The sequence below is a fragment of the Oncorhynchus mykiss genome, chromosome 15 (assembly GCF_013265735.2).
Source record: "Oncorhynchus mykiss isolate Arlee chromosome 15, USDA_OmykA_1.1, whole genome shotgun sequence".
NCBI lineage: Eukaryota > Metazoa > Chordata > Actinopteri > Salmoniformes > Salmonidae > Oncorhynchus > Oncorhynchus mykiss.
In genome coordinates this window covers 6302566-6326135 of record NC_048579.1, presented here as the reverse complement: position 1 = coordinate 6326135, position 23570 = coordinate 6302566, and the positions used below count along the sequence as shown (strand labels likewise).

Here is a 23570-nt window from a genome sequence, read left to right as displayed (position 1 = left end):
TTGACGATAACTTCCTCCCTGCCTATGAGCAGGGAGGAAGTTATCGTCAATGAAGACCAAGGGCTGCCGTTCAGCATGCCTATGAGCAGGGAGGAAGTTATCGTCAATGAAGACCGAGGGCTGCCGTTCAGCATGCCTATGAGCAGGGAGGAAGTTATCGTCAATGAAGACCAAGGGCTGCCGTTCAGCATGCCTACGAGCAGGGAGGAAGTTATCGTCAATGAAGACCAAGGGCTGCCGTTCAGCATGCCTATGAGCAGGGAGGAAGTTATCGTCAATGAAGACCAATGCTGCCGTTCAGCATGCCTATGAGCAGGGAGGAAGTTATCGTCAATGAAGACCAATGCTGCCGTTCAGCATGCCTATGAGCAGGGAGGAAGTTATCGTCAATGAAGACCAATGCTGCCGTTCAGCATGCCTACGAGCAGGGAGGAAGTTATCGTCAATGAAGACCAAGGCTGCCGTTCAGCATGCCTATGAGCAGGGAGGAAGTTATCGTCAATGAAGACCAAGGGCTGCCGTTCAGCATGCCTATGAGCAGGGAGGAAGTTATCGTCAATGAAGACCAAGGGCTGCCGTTCAGCATGCCTACGAGCAGGGAGGAAGTTATCATCAATGAAGACCACGGGCTGCCGTTCAGCATGCCTATGAGCAGGGAGGAAGTTATCAACAATGAAGACCAAGGCTGCCGTTCAGCATGCCTATGAGCAGGGAGGAAGTTATCGTCAATGAAGACCAAGGCTGCCATTCAGCATGCCTATGAGCAGGGAGGAAGTTATCGTCAATGAAGACCAAGGGCAGCCGTTCAGCATGCCTATGAGCAGGGAGGAAGTTATCATCAATGAAGACCAATGCTGCCGTTCAGCATGCCTATGAGCAGGGAGGAAGTTATCGTCAATGAAGACCAAGGGCTGCCGTTCAGCATGCCTATGAGCAGGGAGGAAGTTATCGTCAATGAAGACCACGGCTGCCGTTCAGCATGCCTATGAGCAGGGAGGAAGTTATCGTCAGAGGGCTTTGCTCAACACAGATTTGGGAGTAAAGCAAAGGGGAGGAGGAATCTGTGTGTTTTAGTAGTAATACAGTACACTTTTAAAAAGGGGAGGAGGAATCTGTGTGTTTTAGTAGTAATACAGTTCACTTTTAAAAAGGGGAGGAGGAATCTGTGTGTTTTAGTAGTAATACAGTACACTTTTAAAAAGGGGAGGAGGAATCTGTGTGTTTTAGTAGTAATACAGTTCACTTTTAAAAAGGGGAGGAGGAATCTGTGTGTTTTAGTAGTAATACAGTTCACTTTTAAAAATGGGAGGAGGAATCTGTGTGTTTTAGTAGTAATACAGTTCACTTTTAAAAAGAAGCACTTCAAGATGAACGTGGGAGCCTTAGAGCGAGGAGGGGTGTGAATAGATGAGTGAATAAGGGGGTGAATGGGGGGTAAATGGGGGGGTGAAAGGGGAATAAATGGGGGGGTGAATGGGGGGGTGAACAGGTGGGTTAATAGAGGAGGAATGGGGGTGAATAGGGGATAAATGGGGGATAAATGGGGGGGTGAACAGGTGGGTTAATAGAGGAGGAATGGGGGTGAATATGGGAGGGTGAATGGGGGGTGAATTGGTGGGACAATAGGGGGTGAATAGGGGGATGAATAGGTGTGAATGGTAGGTGAATAGGGGATAAATCGAGGGGTGAATAGAGGATACATGGGGGGATGAATAAGGGGTGAATGGGGGGTTTAATATGGGAGAATGGGGGGGTGAATAGGGTGGGGGGAATAGAGGATACATGGGGGGGTGAATAATTTGTGAATGGGGGGGTTAATATGGGTGAATAGGGTGGTTGAATGGGTGGGAATGCGGGGGGTGAATGGGGGGGTTAATATGGGTGAATGGGTGGGAATGGGGGGGTGAATGGGGTTCATAGGGTGGGTGAATGGGGGTGTGCGGTGTGTGCGGAGTGTACTCTAGCTATATGCTACCTTGATAATCTAGATCAACTGTAATTTAACCCCTCTCTGTGTCAGATGCAGGAATCATACGGCATTCAAAAAGCATTCTTAATCACTTTACACAACAACAACTATAACGAATAAGGTTTTAGGAATGCTTCATTAAACCCTTACGTGTTGTATTTGTTTCAAATATGACTGAAGACCGATGCAGTTATTTGTTTCAGTGTTGCTGGGTAAAGAAAGATGGTGGACTGAGAGGAGGGAGTCACCCCACCATGCCTCACATCTAAGGTTAATTAACATAAACACATTGAACATCTCTTGGCTTCTAAACATAGCCAACCAGCCACTGATGCAGACCTTTGGAACCTCTACATTTTAAAAAGTAGTAATAAACCAATGTATTATAGCCTACACCATAACATTAAATCCATTATTTATTTTAGACAGGTCTAAAGAAACATTATATGAAGAAAATGTAGTCTATTTCATTAGAATAGAACAGCTTCGTCTGAGTTGTCCTTATGTCAGGTCCCGATCTGGCTATGCCATATGGCTGTGGGCTACACTAGTTCATTTAGCAGACAAGATTTGCTTAGAATTCCGTGGCATTATTTTATAGTATGAATACTACAATTGAACATCGCTGAATAAAATAGGACACTTTCTACAAACTATTTGAAGAAGTGCGTACGTGAAACAGGTCCTCCTGTATGCTTCATTTAGAACTATGTATGCAACTTTAGTTGTTTATTCAAACATTGGGCTATATGTTTTGATTTTTTAATACATTCTAAGGCTGCATGATGTGGCTAGTTTGATGAAAATCGCATGATAGGCATGAGCTCTACTTAGTTTTTTTTTGCGAAGGCTGCACACTCTTCATCAGTCTCTCATTCACAATTTGACAAGCACTTGATAACGCCCCAGAATATCCCGGGGGCATCCCATTTGTGTGGCCTTAACGCCCCCTAGAAAAAAATACATGTATTTTGTGGCCAGTGTCCGTTGTGCCTTTGAGCTGAATATAATAATTATAATTCCTTGCTCCCGTCTGCATGCTCAGAAGTACCTCTCACTCACATGGCTCTCTCAGATATCTCAGTTCTTATTAGCCAATGCCTGTCATGTGTTCGGGTCCTTCTCACAGGCTACAAGTGAAGACAGACGCATCAGGGCGTGCGTCCTTATCGAATTCCCGAGGCACATATGGAAGATGTTGGAAGAACTGTCCGTATTTGCACTAGCCTATGTTAATGTTAATCTACTCTTCCCCCATAGTAGAAAAGTTGACCTATTCTATTCAAAACATAGTCTGGGACAGTTGTGGGACAGTGATAGATCCCGAATTAATACAACCACTATTATCAAGAAACCTTTCAAAATCAATGAGGCTGATGCAACAGATCACAACTCTTAGCTTAACATTTTGATCAACTATTAGGCTATTTATTCACATTATAAGCGCTGCAATGCACACACGTACATGTCGTCTATGCACTTACATAGTGAATGGAGGTCGCTTTTCCTAATGTTCATTTTAATGCCAGCCAGGTAGCCTATTACTCTTGTTGTAAAGAGAAGCAATGTGCTTAATAAAAGGAAAGTAGATACATAAATATAGTAGGCCTAGCCTACAGAAAGCTGATGGGATCCTCCTCTTTTTAATAGAGGCCATCACTCTGATCTTTCTCGCAATCATTTCATCGCCTATAGAAATGTTGCGCAACATGAGCTCATGGGCTCTCGTGAAGTGTTTGATTACATTTTCAAAAACATTTGCATTGATGTCAGAGTGATTAGAGGGACAATAGAGTGCTGCGTACCACTGCTAATGACCATCAGCAGCATAAGAGCTTGGAGAAGCCTTGTTACCGTGACTAAATGGTCACGTTGGAATTGATTGTGGTCATGGCTCATGACCGCCGGTGTGGTGGTAATGTGGTCACGGTAACAAGCTTAGTCACATCACATAATTCATAGCACCGCTCACTAACTAGTCGCTATATAACAGTATGATAAATGTTCTTGAGCACCTGAGACATTGAGAACGCTGAGTACCTAACTACTTCCTCACTACAGTAAACATTGAGAATGTTGAGTAACTAACTACTACCTCACTACAGTAAAAATTGAGAACGTTGAGTAACTAACTACTACCTCCCACAGTAAAACAGCTCTGAAGAGCTTGATGCAGTGGAAGAACATGACCCACAGGTCAATATTGTGGTTGTCAGGAAGGGTTTATAATACATTTTCACCAACCACAGTAAGATAACTATGTGAGTGAGTCACTGGTAGAGAAAGACACAGTATTGTCAGGGTCAGTGCTCTGCTTCCACACAACACAGCCTCATGGAAACTGGGGGATACCATGTTCTGTTTAATGCATTATTTCATGCCAGTACACTCTTCCACTTCGCTGGTTTTCACCAAAAAAGTATTGAATTCAGAGAATATATTGATGTGGCGTAATGGTGCATCATATAGTGCTAGGTTTATTCATTACATTAGTAGGAACATTTAATTGAGACATTTTTTACATTCAGCATCACTCCGTCAAGGGAAATATATAATATATCTCTCTGATATATTATATACATATAATACATTATATACATACAGTGGGGCAAAACAGTATTTAGTCAGCCACCAATTGTGCAAGTTCTCCCACTTAAAAATATGAGAGAGGCCTGTAATTTTCATCATAGGTACACTTCAACTATGACAGACAAAATGAGAGAAGAAAAATGCAGAAAATCACATTGTAGGATTTTTTATGACTTTATTTGCAAATTATGGTGTAATATTTACATTAATTCAGTGTAGTGTGTTTCCACAGGGTATAGGGTGTTTCTACAGGGTGTAGGGTGTTTCTACAGGATGTAGTGTGTTTCTACAGGGTGTAGGGTGTTTCTACAGGGTGTAGTGTGTTTCTACAGGGTGTAGGGTGTTTCTACAGGGTGTAGGGTGTTTCTACAGGGTGTAGGGTGTTTCTACAGGGTGTAGGTTCTACAGGGTGTAGGGTGTTTCTACAGGGTGTAGTGTGTAGGGTGTTTCTACAGGGTGTATGTAGGGTGTTTCTACAGGGTGTAGGGTGTTTCTACAGGGTGTAGGGTGTTTCTACAGGGTGTAGTGTGTTTCTACAGGGTGTAGGGTGTTTCTACAGGGTGTAGTGTGTAGGGTGTTTCTACAGGGTGTATGTAGGGTGTTTCTACAGGGTGTAGGGTGTTTCTACAGGGTGTAGTGTGTAGGGTGTTTCTACAGGGTGTATGTAGGGTGTTTCTACAGGGTGTAGGGTGTTTCTACAGGGTGTAGTGTGTAGGGTGTTTCTACAGGGTGTATGTAGGGTGTTTCTACAGGGTGTAGGGTGTTTCTACAGGGTGTAGGGTGTTTCTACAGGGTGTAGTGTGTAGGGTGTTTCTACAGGGTGTATGTAGGGTGTTTCTACAGGGTGTAGGGTGTTTCTACAGGGTGTAGTGTGTTTCTACAGGGTGTATGTAGGGTGTTTCTACAGGGTGTAGGGTGTAGGGTGTTTCTACAGGGTGTATGTAGGGTGTTTCTACAGGGTGTAGTGTGTAGGGTGTTTCTACAGGGTGTATGTAGGGTGTTTCTACAGGGTGTAGTGTGTAGTGTGTTTCTACAGGGTGTAGGGTGTTTCTACAGGGTGTAGTGTGTTTCTACAGGGTGTATGTAGGGTGTTTCTACAGGGTGTAGGGTGTTTCTACAGGGTGTAGGGTCGAGTAGGGAAAAGTGTATAGGGTTGAATACCTGCAAAGTGATGTACTTCTCCAGTGGGCTCTCCACTCTAGACATGTTCTCCTGTGGGGGGTCTTCACCACTCAGCAACAGCTTGCCTTTGAAGTTATGCACCACACACACCACCTAGAACACACAGTAGGGAGAGACGGGAGTTAAACACCACACCACCTAGAACACACAGTAGGGAGAGACAGGAGTTAAACACCACACCACCTAGAACACACAGTAGGGAGAGACAGGAGTTAAACACCACACCACCTAGAACACACAGTAGGGAGAGACAGGAGTTAAACACCACACCACCTAGAACACACAGTAGGGAGAGACAGGAGTTAAACACCACACCACCTAGAACACACAGTAGGGAGAGACAGGAGTTAAACACCACACCACCTAGAACACACAGTAGGGAGAGACAGGAGTTAAACACCACACCACCTAGAACACACAGTAGGGAGAGACAGGAGATATACACCACCTAGAACACACAGTAGGGAGAGACAGGAGTTAAACACCACACCACCTAGAACACACAGTAGGGAGAGACAGGAGTTAAACACCATCTAGAACACACAGTAGGGAGAGACAGGAGTTAAACACCATCTAGAACACACAGTAGGGAGAGACAGGAGAAAAACACCACACCATCTAGAACACACAGTAGGGAGAGACAGGAGATAAACACCACCTAGAACACACAGCAGAGAGAGACAGGAGATATACACCACCTAGAACACACAGCGGAGAGAAAGAGGAGTTAAACACCACACCATCTAGAACACACAGCAGAGAGAGAGAGGAGTTAAACACCACACCATCTAGAACACACAGCAGAGAGAGACATGAGATATACACCATCTAGAACACACAGCAGAGAGAGACAGGAGATATACACCATCTAGAACACACAGCAGAGAGACAGGAGTAATACACCAATTTACAACAACAAATATGAAGGCTTTTTCTGACCACCGTACGACCAGCTGGTAATAATTGTGACCTCTATCTGACCAGCTGGTAATAATTGTGCCCTCTATCTGACCAGCTGGTCGTAATTGTGCCCTCTATCTGACCAGATGGTAATAATTGTGACCTCTATCTGACCAGCTGGTAATAATTGTGCCCTCTATCTGACCAGCTGGTCGTAATTGTGCCCTCTATCTGACCAGCTGGAAATAATTGTGCCCTCTATCTGACCAGCTGGTCGTAATTGTGCCCTCTATCTGACCAGCTGGAAATAATTGTGCCCTCTATCTGACCAGTTGGTAATAATTGTACCCTCTATCTGACCAGTTGGTAATAATTGTACCCTCTATCTGACCAGCTGGTAATAATTGTACCCTCTATCTGACCAGCTGGTCATAATTGTGCCCTCTATCTGACCAGTTGGTCATAATTGTGCCCTCTATCTGACCAGTTGGTAATAATTGTACCCTCTATCTGACCAGTTGGTCATAATTGTGCCCTCTATCTGACCAACTGGTAATAATTGTGCCCTCTATCTGACCAGCTGGTAATAATTGTGCCCTCTATCTGACCAGTTGGTCATAATTGTGCCCTCTATCTGACCAGTTGGTCATAATTGTGCCCTCTATCTGACCAGCTGGTCATAATTGTGACCTCTATCTGACCAGTTGGTCATAATTGTGCCCTCTATCTGACCAGTTGGTCATAATTGTGACAATTATATTATGTCCTATATTACTTAGCCTACTGGTCATAGTTAAGACCTCATCCTAACCTGGTAATGACCAGCTGAATACAGCGTATTACCTACAGACAATAGCAGTTGGATACAGAAAACATTGTTCGTGGCATTTCTATCTGTTTCCATAGCAACTTTTAAAGTTTAAATCTGCAAAATACGTCTTACATTTAAAATAGATCAAGCAATGACACAAACATATCTACATCACACTTTTTTTGCATATCTGATTATACAGTAATTATACCATAATTCACCCACAGACACAGAAAGACTGGGACACAGAACAAATACAGGCAGATTTATTTTATTTGATTAATGATTAAAAAGAGTCGTGGGAGGGGTCAGATCCTCATCAAGGACCTCTGAACACAGAGGGGGCGATCCCGGAGCGTAGTGGCCATCTTGAAGAGTGGGAGGGGTCAGATCCTCATCAAGGACCTCTGAACACAGAGGGGGCGATCCCGGAGCGTAGTGGCCATCTTGAAGAGTGGGAGGGGTCAGATCCTCATCAAGGACCTCTGAACACAGAGGGGGCGATCCCGGAGCGTAGTGGCCATCTTGAAGAGTGGGAGGGGTCAGATCCTCATCAAGGACCTCTGAACACAGAGGGGGCGATCCCGGAGCGTAGTGGCCATCTTGAAGAGTGGGAGGGGTCAGATCCTCATCAAGGACCTCTGAACACAGAGGGGGCGATCCCGGAGCGTAGTGGCCATCTTGAAGAGTGGGAGGGGTCAGATCCTCATCAAGGACCTCTGAACACAGAGGGGGCGATCCCGGAGCGTAGTGGCCATCTTGAAGAGTGGGAGGGGTCAGATCCTCATCAAGGACCTCTGAACACAGAGGGGGCGATCCCGGAGCGTAGTGGCCATCTTGAAGAGTGGGAGGGGTCAGATCCTCATCAAGGACCTCTGAACACAGAGGGGGCGATCCCGGAGCGTAGTGGCCATCTTGAAGAGTGGGAGGGGTCAGATCCTCATCAAGGACCTCTGAACACAGAGGGGGCGATCCCGGAGCGTAGTGGCCATCTTGAAGAGTGGGAGGGGTCAGATCTTCATCAAGGACCTCTGAACACAGAGGGGGCGATCCCGGAGCGTAGTGGCCATCTTGAAGAGTGGGAGGGGTCAGATCCTCATCAAGGACCTCTGAACACAGAGGGGGCGATCCCGGAGCGTAGTGGCCATCTTGAAGAGTGGGAGGGGTCAGATCCTCATCAAGGACCTCTGAACACAGAGGGGGCGATCCCGGAGCGTAGTGGCCATCTTGAAGAGTGGGAGGGGTCAGATCTGCAATGAAGAGAATCAGCAAATTACAACTTTATCAATTAGAGATTTTAAAAGATAACTGGTACAGGACATTCCTGAAGAAACTTTGTGGACACCGTGGTTGTCAGGGGCATATTTTAGGACTTTCCAGAGGGCCCGCAACACATCCATCTCCTGAGTTTCCTGGCTTTTCATGACACTTACTGTAAGAATAAAAAGATAAGAAAATAAATGAATGATTGGCATAATGTGGACGTGCAGGACACGACTGAACAGTAACACACAGTATCTTCAGTCAGAATCTAAAAGGTTTCTTCGGCTGTCCCCATAGGAGAACCCTTTTTGGTTCCAGGTAGAACACTTTTAGGTTCCAGGTAGAACACTTTTTGGTTCCAGGGAGAACACTTTTTGGTTCCAGGTAGAACCCTTTTTGGTTCCAGGTAGAACACTTTTTGGTTCCAGGGAGAACCCTTTTTGGTTCCAGAGAGAACCCTTTTTGGTTCCAGGTAGAACACTTTTTGGTTCCAGGTAGAACACTTTTAGGTTCCAGGTAGAACACTTTTTGGTTCCAGGGAGAACACTTTTTGGTTCCAGGTAGAACCCTTTTTGGTTCCAGGTAGAACACTTTTTGGTTCCAGGGAGAACCCTTTTTGATTCCAGAGAGAACCCTTTTTGGTTCCAGGTAGAACACTTTTTGGTTCCAGGGAGAACACTTTTTGGTTCCAGGGAGAACCCTTTTTGGTTCCAGGGAGAACCCTTTTTGGTTCCAGGGAGAACACTTTTAGGTTCCAAATACACTGAGTATACTAAACACCTGCTCTTTCCATGACATAGACTGACCAGGTGAATCCAGGTGAAAGCTATGATCTCTTATTGATGTCACTTGTTAAATCCACTTCAATCAGTGTAGATGAAAGGGAGGAGACAGGTTAAAGAAGGATTTTTAAGCCTTGAGACATGTATTGTGTATGTGCCATTCAGAGGGTGAATGGGCAGGACAAAGGATTGAAGTGCCTTTGAATGGGGTATGGTAGTAGGTGCCAGGCGCACCGGTTTGTGTCAAGAACTGCAGCGCTGCTGAGTTTTTCACACTCAACAGTTTCCTGTGTGTATCAAGAATGGTCCACCACCCAAAGGACATCCAGGCAACTTGGCAAAACTGTGGGACGCATTGGGGTCAACATGGGCCAGCATCCCTGTAGAACTCTTTCGATAGCTTGTAGGAACCATGCCCCGACAAATTCAGGCTATTCACAGGGCAAAAAGGGGGTGCAACTCAATATTGGGATTGTGTTAATATTTGGTATACTCAGTGTAGATCCCTCTGTGGAAAGGGTTCTACATGAAAAACAAACAAAAAATTCAAATGGTTATCCTATGGGTACAGCCGATAAACGCTTTTAGGTTCTAGATAGCAGGCGTTTAAGATAAGGCAGTCATGGGCAGCTGAATAGCATGTCTCCTGGGGAATCCAGTCTCAGTGAGACCTGATGCAGAGAAAAAACGTGCCATGATCATCAGCATAGCTAGTACACACCTAGCACTGACCAACCTAGCTCCTACCAACCTAGCTCTTACCAAACTATCTCTTACAATCCTAGCTCTTAGCAACCTAGCTCTTAGCAACCTAGCTCTTACCAACCTAGCTCTTACCAAACTATCTCTTACAAACTTAGCTGTTACCAACCTATATTTTACCAACCTAGCTCTTATCAACCTAGCTCTTATCAACCTAGCTCTTACCAACCTAGCTCTTACAAACCTAGCTCTTACAAACCTAGCTCCTACCAACCTAGCTCTTACCAACCTAGCTCTTACCAACCTAGCTCATACCAACCTAGCTCTTACCAAACTATCTCTTACAAACCTAGCACTGACCAACCTAGCTCCTACCAACCTATCTCTTACCAACCTATCTCTTACCAACCTAGCTCTTATCAACCTAGCTCTTATCAACCTAGCTCTTACCAACCTAGCTCTTACAAACCTAGCTCTTACGAACCTAGCTCCTACCAACCTAGCTCTTACCAACCTATCTCTTATCAACCTATCTCTTACCAACCTATCTCTTACCAACCTATCTCTTACCAACCTAGCTCTTATCAACCTAGCTCTTACCAACCTAGCTCTTACCAACCTAGCTCTTACCAACCTAGCTCTTACAAACCTAGCTCTTACAAACCTAGCTCCTACCAACCTAGCTCTTACCAACCTAGCTCTTACCAACCTAGCTCCTATTAAAGATCAGTATCAAACAGAATAAAATGCAACATTTGTCAATGACTATGGATTTAAAGAGGGGTGGGTCTACTGTCTCCTTCACCTGGGATGTGGCAGAATAGGTCACTGGTAACTGAGTGTGTGGCCAAGCACTGATGTAGAGGCCATGCATCAGGTCATTGACATGTGTAAGGAACTGTAAAGACAGAGACATATCATGATTAACCATTACCTAAGGTCTTCACTAAGTTAGACTTAGCCCAGCAAGTACATTAACTACAGTATGTTGCCACCCATCAATCTGGCAGTCAGAGGAGAGCGAGAGAGCGAGAGAGAGAGAGAGAGAGCGAGAGAGCGAGAGAGCGCGAGAGAGAGAGAGAGAGGGAGAGAGAGAGAGAGAGAGAGCGAGAGAGCGAGAGAGCGAGAGAGCGAGAGAGAGAGAGAGAGAGAGAGAGAGAGAGAGAGAGGTAAAAACAGGTATTTTTCCATTTCTTATTCAGCAGGCTGGATAACTTCTGCCCTTTGTAGTTTCTCCTTCCTTCCATCCAAGATAGAAGATTCCTGGAAGAAAAGAGAATCAAGAATTGAAAAGGGTAGATAAGAGTTGTAACATTAGAATGAGTATTGAGGGGGAGTATGGATAGGCAAAATGTATTGTATTGTCAAAAATACACAAAAATATAAGGATCACTGATGATTCAAGAAAGACTTTACATCCATATTGTTGGGCGCAAGTTTTTTTTTTTAAATGTAGGCTAGTTTACAATGTCTCACACACACGGTTTCCTGTATTCACTAATCTCTCTCTCTCTTTCATTAACTAAACAGATATCAAAATGTCAAAAAATTTGCTAGCTAGCTACAACAGGTACAAATGTAACTTTACCATGTCCGTGGAGGATTATAGGGCTAAACTTCACTCCAAGGTGTAGGAAATGTATGATGAATTTCACCAACGACGTTGAACCCAGAACAGGATTTGTGGAGTCTAGCCATGACTGTCTAGCCATGACTACATCGATTTGCCCAAAGGTCAATTCTTCAGAAAATGTAAATTATGAAACGCCCACGTTGTACCTATGTTTGTTCTCTGTAGTGCCTTTTTTGTTTGCTGAAATCGATACTTTTTCAATAAATGTTAATCAAATACAACCACAGATTGTTTTCTCATTGCTGTTGCTCTATTTGATTAACTTTTATAGAAAAAGCACACACGTACATTACCTTGGAACCCCGGGCTACAGGGCAAGACGGATAACCACGGTCCAGCACTCCCAAAAAGCTAGGGCTGTTACAGTATTGTATGTTACTTAGTTATTGCAACATAGAGGACCGTAGGCTGTGACACAGTGATGTCATAATGGTGTAGTGGAGGACGGTAGACTGTGACACAGTGATGTCATAATGGGGTAGTGGAGGACGGTAGACTGTGACACAGTGATGTCATAATGGAGTAGTGGAGGACGGTAGACTGTGACACAGTGATGTCATAGTGGTGTAGTGGAGGACGGTAGACTGTGACACAGTGATGTCATAGTGGTGTAGTGGAGGACGGTAGACTGTGACACAGTGAGGTCATAATGGAGTAGTGGAGGACGGTAGACTGTGACACAGTGATGTCATAGTGGTGTAGTGGAGGACGGTAGACTGTGACACAGTGATGTCATTGTGGTGTAGTCGAGGACGGTAAACTGTGACACAGTGATGTCATAATGGTGTAGTGGAGGACGGTAGACTGTGACACAGTGATGTCATAATGGTGTAGTGGAGGACGGTAGACTGTGACACAGTGATGTCATAGTGGTGTAGTGGAGGACGGTAGACTGTGACACAGTGATGTCATAATGATGTAGTGGAGGACGGTAGACTGTGACACAGTGATGTCATAATGGTGTAGTGGAGGACGGTAGACTGTGACACAGTGATGTCATAATGGTGTAGTGGAGGACAGTAGACATTTGACACTGTGATGTCATAGTGGTGTAGTGCAGTGGTTCCTCTTGACCTTCTTGTTTAGACACATGTGCTTAAGGAAGACTCTAATTAGGTGACTTACTTCCAGACACTAAATCCACATTTCCACTGACACTTAAAATTACGGCCAAATTCGAGCAGACTACGATGGAATTCTCAAATTCAATCTGGGTCGAGGGAAACCCGTACCAGCGCAGACCAGTTTCACAACTGGTGTCAGCTCAATTAGAATTCGGGCTTGTGACACCGTTACTATGCAACCACCAAGCTGATTACTGCTGAATGCTGACACATCATTTAGCTAGCTCACCTGGGCTTGTTGTTGTTAGCTACAACATTGCCAAGCACTACTGCAGTAGTCAGATATGACACAAATGCCCACCATAGCTAGATCCTGATGTTAAAATAGCAAATCAGAGTTGAAATAAGCTAGCTAGCTACGTCATATCAAACCCGTCGTCTGCTTTGCTTGGTTAGCTAGCTAGCTAATAGCCAACGCCATGGAAAGTAAAGTGGGAATCTAGTTAGCTAGCCTGTTATGCTAGTGACAATGCAAACCATTTAGCTAGTTATTAACTAAAGTCAGCAAGCTAAATACATGGCTCTAAATTTGGCTGGTACTGGCAGGAGTATGGGGTAACGTTAGTTACAGCATGGTGAGGGTACATTCTTCAACATCTTTTAGCAACATTAGTGAAGCCAGCTGCAGTCACATAATGGCTACCTCAGAAACATAACATCATTTCACATTTCTGGAGGCAGTGGAAGTTCTATTTGAGCTAGCCCACCAAGGACAGCCCAACCTGAGTTGACTTCTAAGTGCCAAATGGAAACAGGGCTTAAGTAAAACCTTATTTAACCGAACTGTGTATAACCTAACCTTATACACTGAGTGTACAAAGCATTATAAGGACACCTGCTCTTTCCATGACAGACTGACCAGGTGAATGTTATGATCGCTTAGTGATGTCACGTGTTAAATCGATGATGAAAGGGAGGAGACAGGTTAAAGAAGGATTTTTAAGCCTTGAGACAATTGAGACATGGATTGTGTATGTGTGCCATTCAGACAGAGGGTGAATGGGAAAGACACCACATTCAAAGTGCCTTTGAATGGGGTCTGGTACTAGGTGCCCGGCGCACCGGTTTGAGTGTGTCAAGAACTGCAGCGCTGCTGTTTTCTTTTAATACTCAACAGTTTCCCAACCTGACACTGTGGGAAGCATTGGAGTCAACATTGGAAAGCATCCCTGTATAATGCTTTCGACACCTTGCAGAGTCCCATGCCCTGATGAATTGAGGCTGTTCTGACACCTTGTAGAGTCCATGCCCTGATGAATTGAGTCTGTTCTGACACCTTGTAGAGTCCATGCCCTGATGAATTGAGGCTGTTCTGACACCTTGTAGAGTCCATGCCCTGATGAATTGAGTCTGTTCTGACACCTTGTAGAGTCCATGCCCTGATGAATTGAGTCTGTTCTGACACCTTGTAGAGTCCATGCCCTGATGAATTGAGGCTGTTCTGACACCTTGTAGAGTCCATGCCCTGATGAATTGAGTCTGTTCTGACACCTTGTAGAGTCCATGCCCTGATGACTTGAGGCTGTTCTGACACCTTGTAGAGTCCATGCCCTGATGACTTGAGGCTGTTCTGACACCTTGTAGAGTCCATGCCCTGATGAATTGAGGCTGTTCTGACACCTTGTAGAGTCCATGCCCTGATGAATTGAGGCTGTTCTGACACCTTGTAGAGTCCCCATGCCCTGATGAATTGAGGCTGTTCTGACACCTTGTAGAGTCCATGCCCTGATGAATTGAGTCTGTTCTGAGGATAAAAGGGCGTGCAACTCAATATTAGGAAGGTGTTCCTAATGTTTTGTACACTCAGTGTATAAGCTTGCCTGCCCTAGATTCTCTGGCATCAGACATAGAAAGTACTATAGTCCTTCAAATCATCAATCAAATCATCAATCAATTCATCAATCAAATCATCAATCAATTCATCAATCAATTCATCAATCAAATCATCAATCAAATCATCAATCAAATCATCAATCAATTCATCAATCAATTCATCAATCAATTAATCAATCAATTCATCAATCAATTCATCAATCAATTCATCAATCAATTAATCAATCAATTCATCAATCAATTCATCAATCAATTCATCAATCAAATCATCAATCAAATCATCAATCAATTCATCAATCAAATCATCAATCAAATCATCAATCAAATCATCAATCAATTCATCAATCAATTCATCAATCAATTAATCAATCAATTCATCAATCAATTCATCAATCAATTAATCAATCAATTCATCAATCAATTCATCAATCAATTCATCAATCAATTCATCAATCAAATCATTAATCAAATCATCAATCAATTCATCAATCAAATCATCAATCAATTCATCAATCAAATCATCAATCAAATCATCAATCAATTAATCAATCAAATCATCAATCAAATCATCAATCAAATCATCAATCAATTAATCAATCAAATCATCAATCAAATCATCAATCAATTAATCAATCAAATCATCAATCAAATCATCAATCAAATCATCAATCAAATCATCAATCAATTCATCAATCAAATCATCAATCAATTCATCAATCAACGTGAATCACAGACAACTTGTTAAAGTAACATCTGATGCTCAATCACATGCTTGAGCTCCAACCTTGGAACGAACGGGTTCGTAGTAGCATCATGGCACATTAATCGACCAGAGTTTAATCGATCTAAACTTCTTTCACTTCAATGCAATACCGAGAGGCGTCAATGACGCTCTATATCAGGGTTCTCCAATAGGAGGCCCATCATGTTCCAGTTATTACTATAATCTTGTCATCCGATTTAAAGTGCCACCGGCCATGTTTTTAGCTCGCACAAAGTTAGAATCCATTAGAATCCTCTTTGAAAGGTGGTTCATTTCAGCAGTGAGCAGTAACCACTAATAGCACTCAACAGTTTGGTGGGTTCAGCTTTAATGGTGCTGTGTCTCTTTAGAGTGAACATCCTACTCTCCTAGCCTAGCCCAGCCCACTACCCTATTCATCTCAGCTTCCATGTGCTAGAGAGAGAAGAGGAGAGAGAAAAGAGAAAGAGAGAAGAGAGAAAAGAGGAGAGAGAAAGAAAGAAGAGGAGAGAGAGAGAAGAGAAGGGAGAGACAGAAAAGAGGAGCGAGTGACAGAGGAGAGAGAGAGAGACAGGATAGAGAGAGAGACAGAGAGAGAGGGGATAGAGAGAGAGAGAGAGAGAGAGAGAGAGAGAGAGAGAGAGATAGAGAGAGAGAGAGAATAGAGTGTGTGAGGAGAGAGACAGAGAGAGAGAGAGAGAGAAAGAGAATAGAGAGAGACAGAGGCGAGAAAGACAGAGGATCTTGGATCTTATAGAGTTCAACTGAGGGGGAATGGGGTGGCTGCATCAACATTTGGTTTATCCCGTTCTGTGTACAGTACAGATGTGGACAGGTCGATGGCTGGTTCAGACATCTGGGACCATCCAGCCTCATGAACATCCATTGGACTACAAAGCCAGAACCACACCCCTGGCCCAGTCACCTCCAGAGTGGGACAGGAGCACTAGGATGAAGAGTTACGATGTTAAGTGACAGTAGAAGTTTCCCCTTTATACGACAATGGTGTGCCTAAAGCTACAATATGGGTGGTCTGCTGTGGAGCTGATGAAGGGAGATGGACCTGGAGGAGTGAAGGCTGTGTGGGGCAGGAGGGTAGGATGATGTCAGACAGGTACTTGGGTCCAGAGTTGTGGATAGCTTGGTAGGTAGGATGATGTCAGACAGGTACTTGGGTCCAGAGTTGTGGATAGCTTGGTAGGTAGAATGAGGACAGACAGGTACTTGGGTCCAGAGTTGTGGATAGCTTGGTAGGTAGGATGAGGTCAGATAGGTCCAGAGTTGTGGATAGCTTGATAGGTGGGAACCAGGATTTTAAAGTCAATGTGTGAGCATATGGGGAGCCAATGGAGGTTGAACAGCACTGGAGGTATGTGCTCACAGGGGGAGGTGTAGTTGAGGACAAGTGCAGCACAGTTCGGGACATATTGTAGCCTTCTTGTCCCAACTAACAAGGCATTACAATAGTCCAGACGGCATGGTATAAAGTCGCACAGCTGCAGGCTGTGACAGCATAGGTCGTAACCTGGCAATGTTCCATAGATGGACAAATACAACTTGATCACACTTTTGATGTGGGCCTCAAACGAGAGTTGACTGTCAAATATCCTACCCATGTTGAGAACCTACCTGGAGGGGAAGACCTTGACACCATCAGTATTGAGTCTGTAGCTGCTGAACCTCCCTGAAGGGGAAGACCTTGACACCATCAGTATTGAGTCTGTAGCTGCTGAACCTCCCTGAAGGGGAAGACCTTGACACCATCAGTATTGAGTCTGTAGCTGCTGAACCTCCCTGAAGGGGAAGACCTTGACACCATCAGTATTGAGTCTGTAGCTGCTGAACCTCCCTGGAAGGGAAGGACCTTGACACCATCAGTATTGAGTCTGTAGCTGCTGAACCTCCCTGAAGGGGAAGACCTTGACACCATCAGTATTGAGTCTGTAGCTGCTGAACCTCCCTGGAAGGGAAGGACCTTGACACCATCAGTATTGAGTCTGTAGCTGCTGAACCTCCCTGAAGGGAAGGACCTTGACACCATCAGTATTGAGTCTGTAGCTGCTGAACCTCCCTGGAAGGGAAGGACCTTGACACCATCAGTATTGAGTCTGTAGCTGCTGAACCTCCCTGAAGGGGAAGACCTTGACACCATCAGTATTGAGTCTCTAGCTGCTGAACCTCCCTGGAAGGGAAGGACCTTGACACCATCAGTATTGAGTCTGTAGCTACTGAACCTCCCTGAAGGGGAAGACCTTGACACCATCAGTATTGAGTCTGTAGCTGCTGAACCTCCATGGAAGGGAAGGACCTTGACACCATCAGTATTGAGTCTGTAGCTGCTGAACCTCCCTGAAGGGGAAGACCTTGACACCATCAGTATTGAGTCTGTAGCTGCTGAACCTCCCTGAAGGGGAAGACCTTGACACCATCAGTATTGAGTCTGTAGCTGCTGAACCTCCCTGGAAGGGAAGGACCTTGACACCATCAGTATTGAGTCTGTAGCTGCTGAACCTCCCTGAAGGGGAAGACCTTGACACCATCAGTATTGAGTCTGTAGCTGCTGAACCTCCCTGGAAGGGAAGGACCTTGACACCATCAGTATTGAGTCTGTAGCTGCTGAACCTCCCTGGAAGGGAAGGACCTTGACACCATCAGTATTGAGTCTGTAGCTGCTGAACCTCCCTGAAGGGGACTTGCAACCTTCCGGTTACTAGTCCAACGCTCTAACCACTAGGCTACCCTGCCGCCTCTACGCTCTAACCACTAGGCTACCCTGCCGCCTCTACGCTCTAACCACTAGGCTACCCTGCCGCCCCTTGACACCATCAGAATTGAGTCTGTAGCTGCTGAACCTGCCTGGAAGGGAAGGACCTTGACACCATCAATATTAAGGCTGTCACTGCTGCTGTTGTTGCCAATCAGTGCGACCCGTGTCTTTTGCAGTTTAACTCCAGGAAACTGCATAGGATGTCCTGCAGGCAGCTGACCGGGAGTGCAGTCAGTGTCAGTGTTTGTGAATGACGCACAGCTGAGTGTCAATAGCATTTAAAGTTAAAGCTCAGTTCGTGTTTCCTCATTATGTTTCCCAGTGGCAGCATGTAGATACAAGACAATAGTGGCCCTAGGACCAAGTCTTGAGGGACCCCCCTGATGGACCACCACCAGGGAATAGGCTGCCATTTTAAAACACAACCCATAGCGATGCCGATCCAGGTTCTACAACAAAAGTGGTACGGTGTCCAAATTACGACAGCGTCAGAATCACAAGGAGTTGGTGAACGAGGCTGTCCAAAATATGCCCACCCGTACACTCTGAGGATTGTGATGCTGCTGCAGGACAGGTTCTTACCAGGAAAGTGGCGATGGCCACTCCTATGATGAATCCAGCGATGACGTCAGACCAGTGGTTCCGGTACTCAGCCACTCTGTTGAGTCCCGTGAGGAAAGCCAGATACATCAGACCCAGGGACAGCACAGGCTTGGCTAGCCGCGTTCCTTTGACTTCCACTGTACATGTGATGTAACTCTAGAAGACAATAATGAACATACGGTTATTTCCTCACATCTCAGTGGATCTCTTTTATAACAAGGGTTCATATTCACACAGTGACTCAGTGTATGAGTGATGATCTGGGATCAGCTTTCCCTTTAAAATCATAGTGAATAACATCCAGTAGTGGTTTGGTCTGTAATAGGCAGGGTATCCCCCCCAAACGACCTGCAGGGGTGTAAAGTACTTCAGTAAAAATACTTTAAAATACTACTTAAGTAGTTATTTGTGTTATCTGTACTTTACTATTTATATTTTGGTCAATTTTTACTTCACTACAGTCCGAAAGAAAATGATGTACTTTTTACTCCTTACATTTTCCCTGACACCCAAAAGTACAAAAGTACATTTTGAATGCTTAGCAGGACAGGAAAAGTGTATAATTCACCCACTTGTCAACAGAACATCCCTGATCATCCCTACTGCCTCTGATCTGTCAGACCCACTAAACACAAATGCTTTGTTTGTAAATGATGTCTGACTGTTGGAGTGTGGCCCTGGCTATCCATAATTTAAAAAAACAAGAACAGTGTTATGTCTGGTTTGCTTAAAATGAGACATTTTAAAATATTTAATATTTTGATACTTAAGTATATTTAAAAACCAAATACTTTTAGACTTTTACTCAAGTAGTATTGTACTGGGTGACTTTCACATTTACTTGAATCATTTTCTTTTAATATATCTTTACTTTTACTCAAGTATGAAAATGAAGTACTTTTTCCACCACTGACGAACTGGCATGTCAAGAAGGGACAAGCAACAACTGAAGTGACATCAAGCTAGACTGTTCTGAATCCGTTTTGGATTTTGGCCTCCGAAGCTGTGTACCGTATTTATAATCACGAAAGGGCAGCATGTTTTTTTTTTTTTAAATAGACGGTCGAGTGAAAGATTCATTAAAGTGTTTTTAATGAGCTGATTGTGTTATCATGACATGACGACACGCTGTCTAATTTTTGTTTCAGAGAACTGAGTTGAGGGTGATTCATTTGAGGGTGATTTGAGGGTGATTTGAGGGTGATTTGATTTGAGGGTGATTCATTCAAAACAAATGTTGAATATTACATTTCAAATCAAACCAATTTTTGAAAGAATCAAACACATAAAACCAGTAGGATATACAGTATGTATTGTGTGTAAACACGCAATGTTTTTATTTATTTGTTATTTTACCAGGTAAGTTGACTGAGAACACATTTTCATTTGTAGCAACAACCTGGGGAATAGATGAGCCAATTGTAAAGGGGGGATTATTAGGTGACCGTGATGGTTTGAGGGGCAGATTGGGAATTTAGCCAGGACACCAGGGTTAACACCCCTACTCTTACAATAAGTGCCATGGGATCTTTAATGACCGCAGAGAGTCAGGACACCCGTTTAACATCCCATCCGAAAGACAGCACCCTACACAGGGCAGTGTCACTGGGATATTTTTTTAGACCAGGGGAAAGAGTGCCTCCTACTGGCCCTCCAACACCACTTCCAGCAGCATCTGGTCTCCCATCCAGGGACTGACCAGGACCAACCCTGCTTAGCTTCAGAAGCAAGCCAACAGTGGTATGGGTGCAGGGTGGTATGCTACTGGCATAAATGTTTATCATCAATACGTTTGTCATGATCTGTTGTGATGTTGAATATATTAACCATGCCTGCGTCCAAAATGCACCTTATTTCCTGCAGAGTGCCCTGGTCAAAAGTAGTTTACTACCTATAATGCACTGGTCAAAGTAGTGCATTACCCAGAGTGCCCTGGTCAAAAGTAGTTTACTACCCATAATGCACTGGTCAAAGTAGTGCATTACCCAGAGTGCCCTGGTCAAAAGTAGTTTACTACCCATAATGCACTGGTCAAAGTAGTGCATTACCCATAGTGCCCTAGTCAAAAGTAGTTTACTACCCATAATGCACTGGTCAAAGTAGTGCATTACCCATAGTGCTCTAGTCAAAAGTAGTTTACTACCCATAATGCACTGGTCAAAGTAGTGCATTACCCATAGTGCTCTAGTCAAAAGTAGTTTACTACCCATAATGCACTGGTCAAAGTAGTGCATTACCCAGAGTGCCCTGGTCAAAAGTAGTTTACTACCCATAATGCACTGGTCAAAGTAGTGCATTACCCAGAGTGCCCTGGTCAAAAGTAGTTTACTACCCATAATGCACTGGTCAAAGTAGTGCATTACCCATAGTGCTCTAGTCAAAAGTAGTTTACTACCCATAATGCACTGGTCAAAGTAGTGCATTACCCAGAGTGCCCTAGTCAAAAGTAGTTTACTACCCATAATGCACTGGTCAAAGTAGTGCATTACCCATAGTGCTCTAGTCAAAAGTAGTTTACTACCTATAATGCACTGGTCAAAGTAGTGCATTACCCAGAGTGCCCTGGTCAAAAGTAGTTTACTACCTATAATGCACTGGTCAAAGTAGTGCATTACCCATAGTGCTCTAGTCAAAAGTAGTTTACTACCTATAATGCACTGGTCAAAGTGGTGCATTACCCATAGTGCTCTAGTCAAAAGTAGTTTACTACCCATAATGCACTGGTCAAAGTAGTGCATTACCCAGAGTGCCCTGGTCAAAATAAGTGCATTACTCAGCGTGCCCTGGTCAAAGTAGTGCATTACCCAGAGTGCCCTAGTCAAAAGTAGTTTACTACCCATAATGCACTGATCAAAGTAGTTTACTACCCATAGTGCCCTGGTCAAAAGTAGTTTACTACCCATAGTGCCCTGGTCAACAGAAGTGCATTACCCAGAGTGCCCTGGTCAAAATAAGTGTACTATATAGTGAATAAGGTTTCAGACAGCATCAGTCTGCTAACATTATTTTCCCTGTGATTAATACTGTCCTCTCACCCTGAAATCATTTAACTAGCAGGCTTTCTAGCGTGAGTAGGGTGAATCAGCAGAAATCCTCTTTATGTAAAGTACCAGGCTTAGTCTGCTATGAGTCAGTGGAGAATTTCCTTTTCATTGTTGCCATAAAACTTAATAATTAAACGTTGTGTCAAACAGCCGCCTGTCCCTTTTAATAGCTGGGCAACTGCACACATTTCAGGAAATAAACACCTTTTTCAAATAAACACCTGGTCTAAATGACATTATTTACGAGGTTACCATGAATTGCCATGACTTGTTTACAAGGTTTAATGTTTGATTTGTTACATTAAATAATTCAGTAATGACTCGGGGGAAAAAATTATGGCAATCATCCGTTTTCATCGCCAGTAAGAAACTGCTATCCATTAGTCGCTAACAACTGACAACTGCTAGTTAACTGCCCAGCAAATAAAACCGTCAACTCTGGGAGTACAAACCCAAAGAAATTGGTTGAACAGTGGCGAAAGTAAGAACTGCTAAAAATGCAGTGTTTTTATTTTTACCTTTATTTAACTAGGCAAGTCAGTTAAGAACAAATTCTTATTTTCAATGACGGCCTAGGACCAGTGGGTTAACTGCCTGTTCAGGGGCAGGACAACAGCTCAGGGGTTTGAACTTGCAACCTTTCAGTTACTCATCCAACGCTCTAACCACTAGCCTACCCTGCCGTCCCAGTTAAACAGGAGAATAATTATTAAGGCGAGGTGTGCTAAAGCAAATGAAATATGACACAAACCACATTTACATCAAACATTTTCATGAAGATGAATTGTCTGACGCAATGAAAATAAAAGAATAATAACTGGGATGATGGAAACATGAAATGTGGTTACAATTTCATAAATGCTGACAGAGAATTTGTTCGTTTGACATGGTGGGATCCGTTAGCGACTGTAAAATTAATTATGCGAGAAATTGGCGGTGAAAATGCCTTTTGATGCACAAATATTGATATAATTAACACAGTGGAGGCTGCTGAGGGGAAAACGGCTCACAGCACTGGAACGGCATCAAAACACAGAGAAATCATTTGTTTTAAAAGTATTTGATCCCAGTCCACTGATCCGACTACAGTCGGTACCACAAGCCCGTTCTCCCCAATTCATGTGTCATCAACGTCCTGTGAAAAGGAACATCATATGGAAGCAATAGCATGTAGTTTATTAGGCTACAGATCTGTTGTGTGGTCTTCCCACTACGACTCAGGAAAGCATGTAGTTTATTAGGCTACAGATCTGTTGTGTGGTCTTCCCACTACGACTCAGGAAAGCATGTAGTTTATTAGGCTACAGATCTGTTGTGTGGTCTTCCCACTACGACTCGGGACTCGCATGTAGTTTATTAGGCTACAGATCTGTTGTGTGGTCTTCCCACTACGACTCAGGAAAGCATGTAGTTTATTAGGCTACAGATCTGTTGTGTGGTCCTCCCACTACGACTCAGGAAAGCATGTCGTTTATTAGGCTACAGATCTGTTGTGTGGTCTTCCCACTACGACTCAGGAAAGCATGTAGTTTATTAGGCTACAGATCTGTTGTGTGGTCCTCCCACTACGACTCGGGACTCGCACGTAGTTTATTAGGCTACAGATCTGTTGTGTGGTCTTCCCAC

The 23570-nt window shown here is 44.0% G+C and overlaps 1 protein-coding gene and 1 long non-coding RNA gene across 2 annotated transcripts in view; both read right to left on the bottom strand.

The window, feature by feature from the left end:
* Positions 1-23570, bottom strand: part of LOC110490886 (phospholipid phosphatase-related protein type 5-like) — an 85191-nt gene that overhangs the window by 1947 nt on the left and 59674 nt on the right. Inside the window, exons 4-5 of the mRNA XM_036945685.1 lie at positions 18880-19056; positions 5720-5833 (exon numbers count right to left, since the gene is read on the bottom strand). Of these exons, the coding sequence (XP_036801580.1) occupies positions 5720-5833; positions 18880-19056 (291 nt within the window). The remainder of the gene's footprint in view (positions 1-5719; positions 5834-18879; positions 19057-23570) is intronic.
* Positions 7572-12176, bottom strand: LOC118938954. Its single transcript, XR_005036346.1, has 3 exons — positions 11787-12176; positions 11004-11461; positions 7572-8701 (listed from the first exon to the last, which is right to left on the bottom strand). It is a non-coding gene; the product is annotated as an uncharacterized LOC118938954 (long non-coding RNA).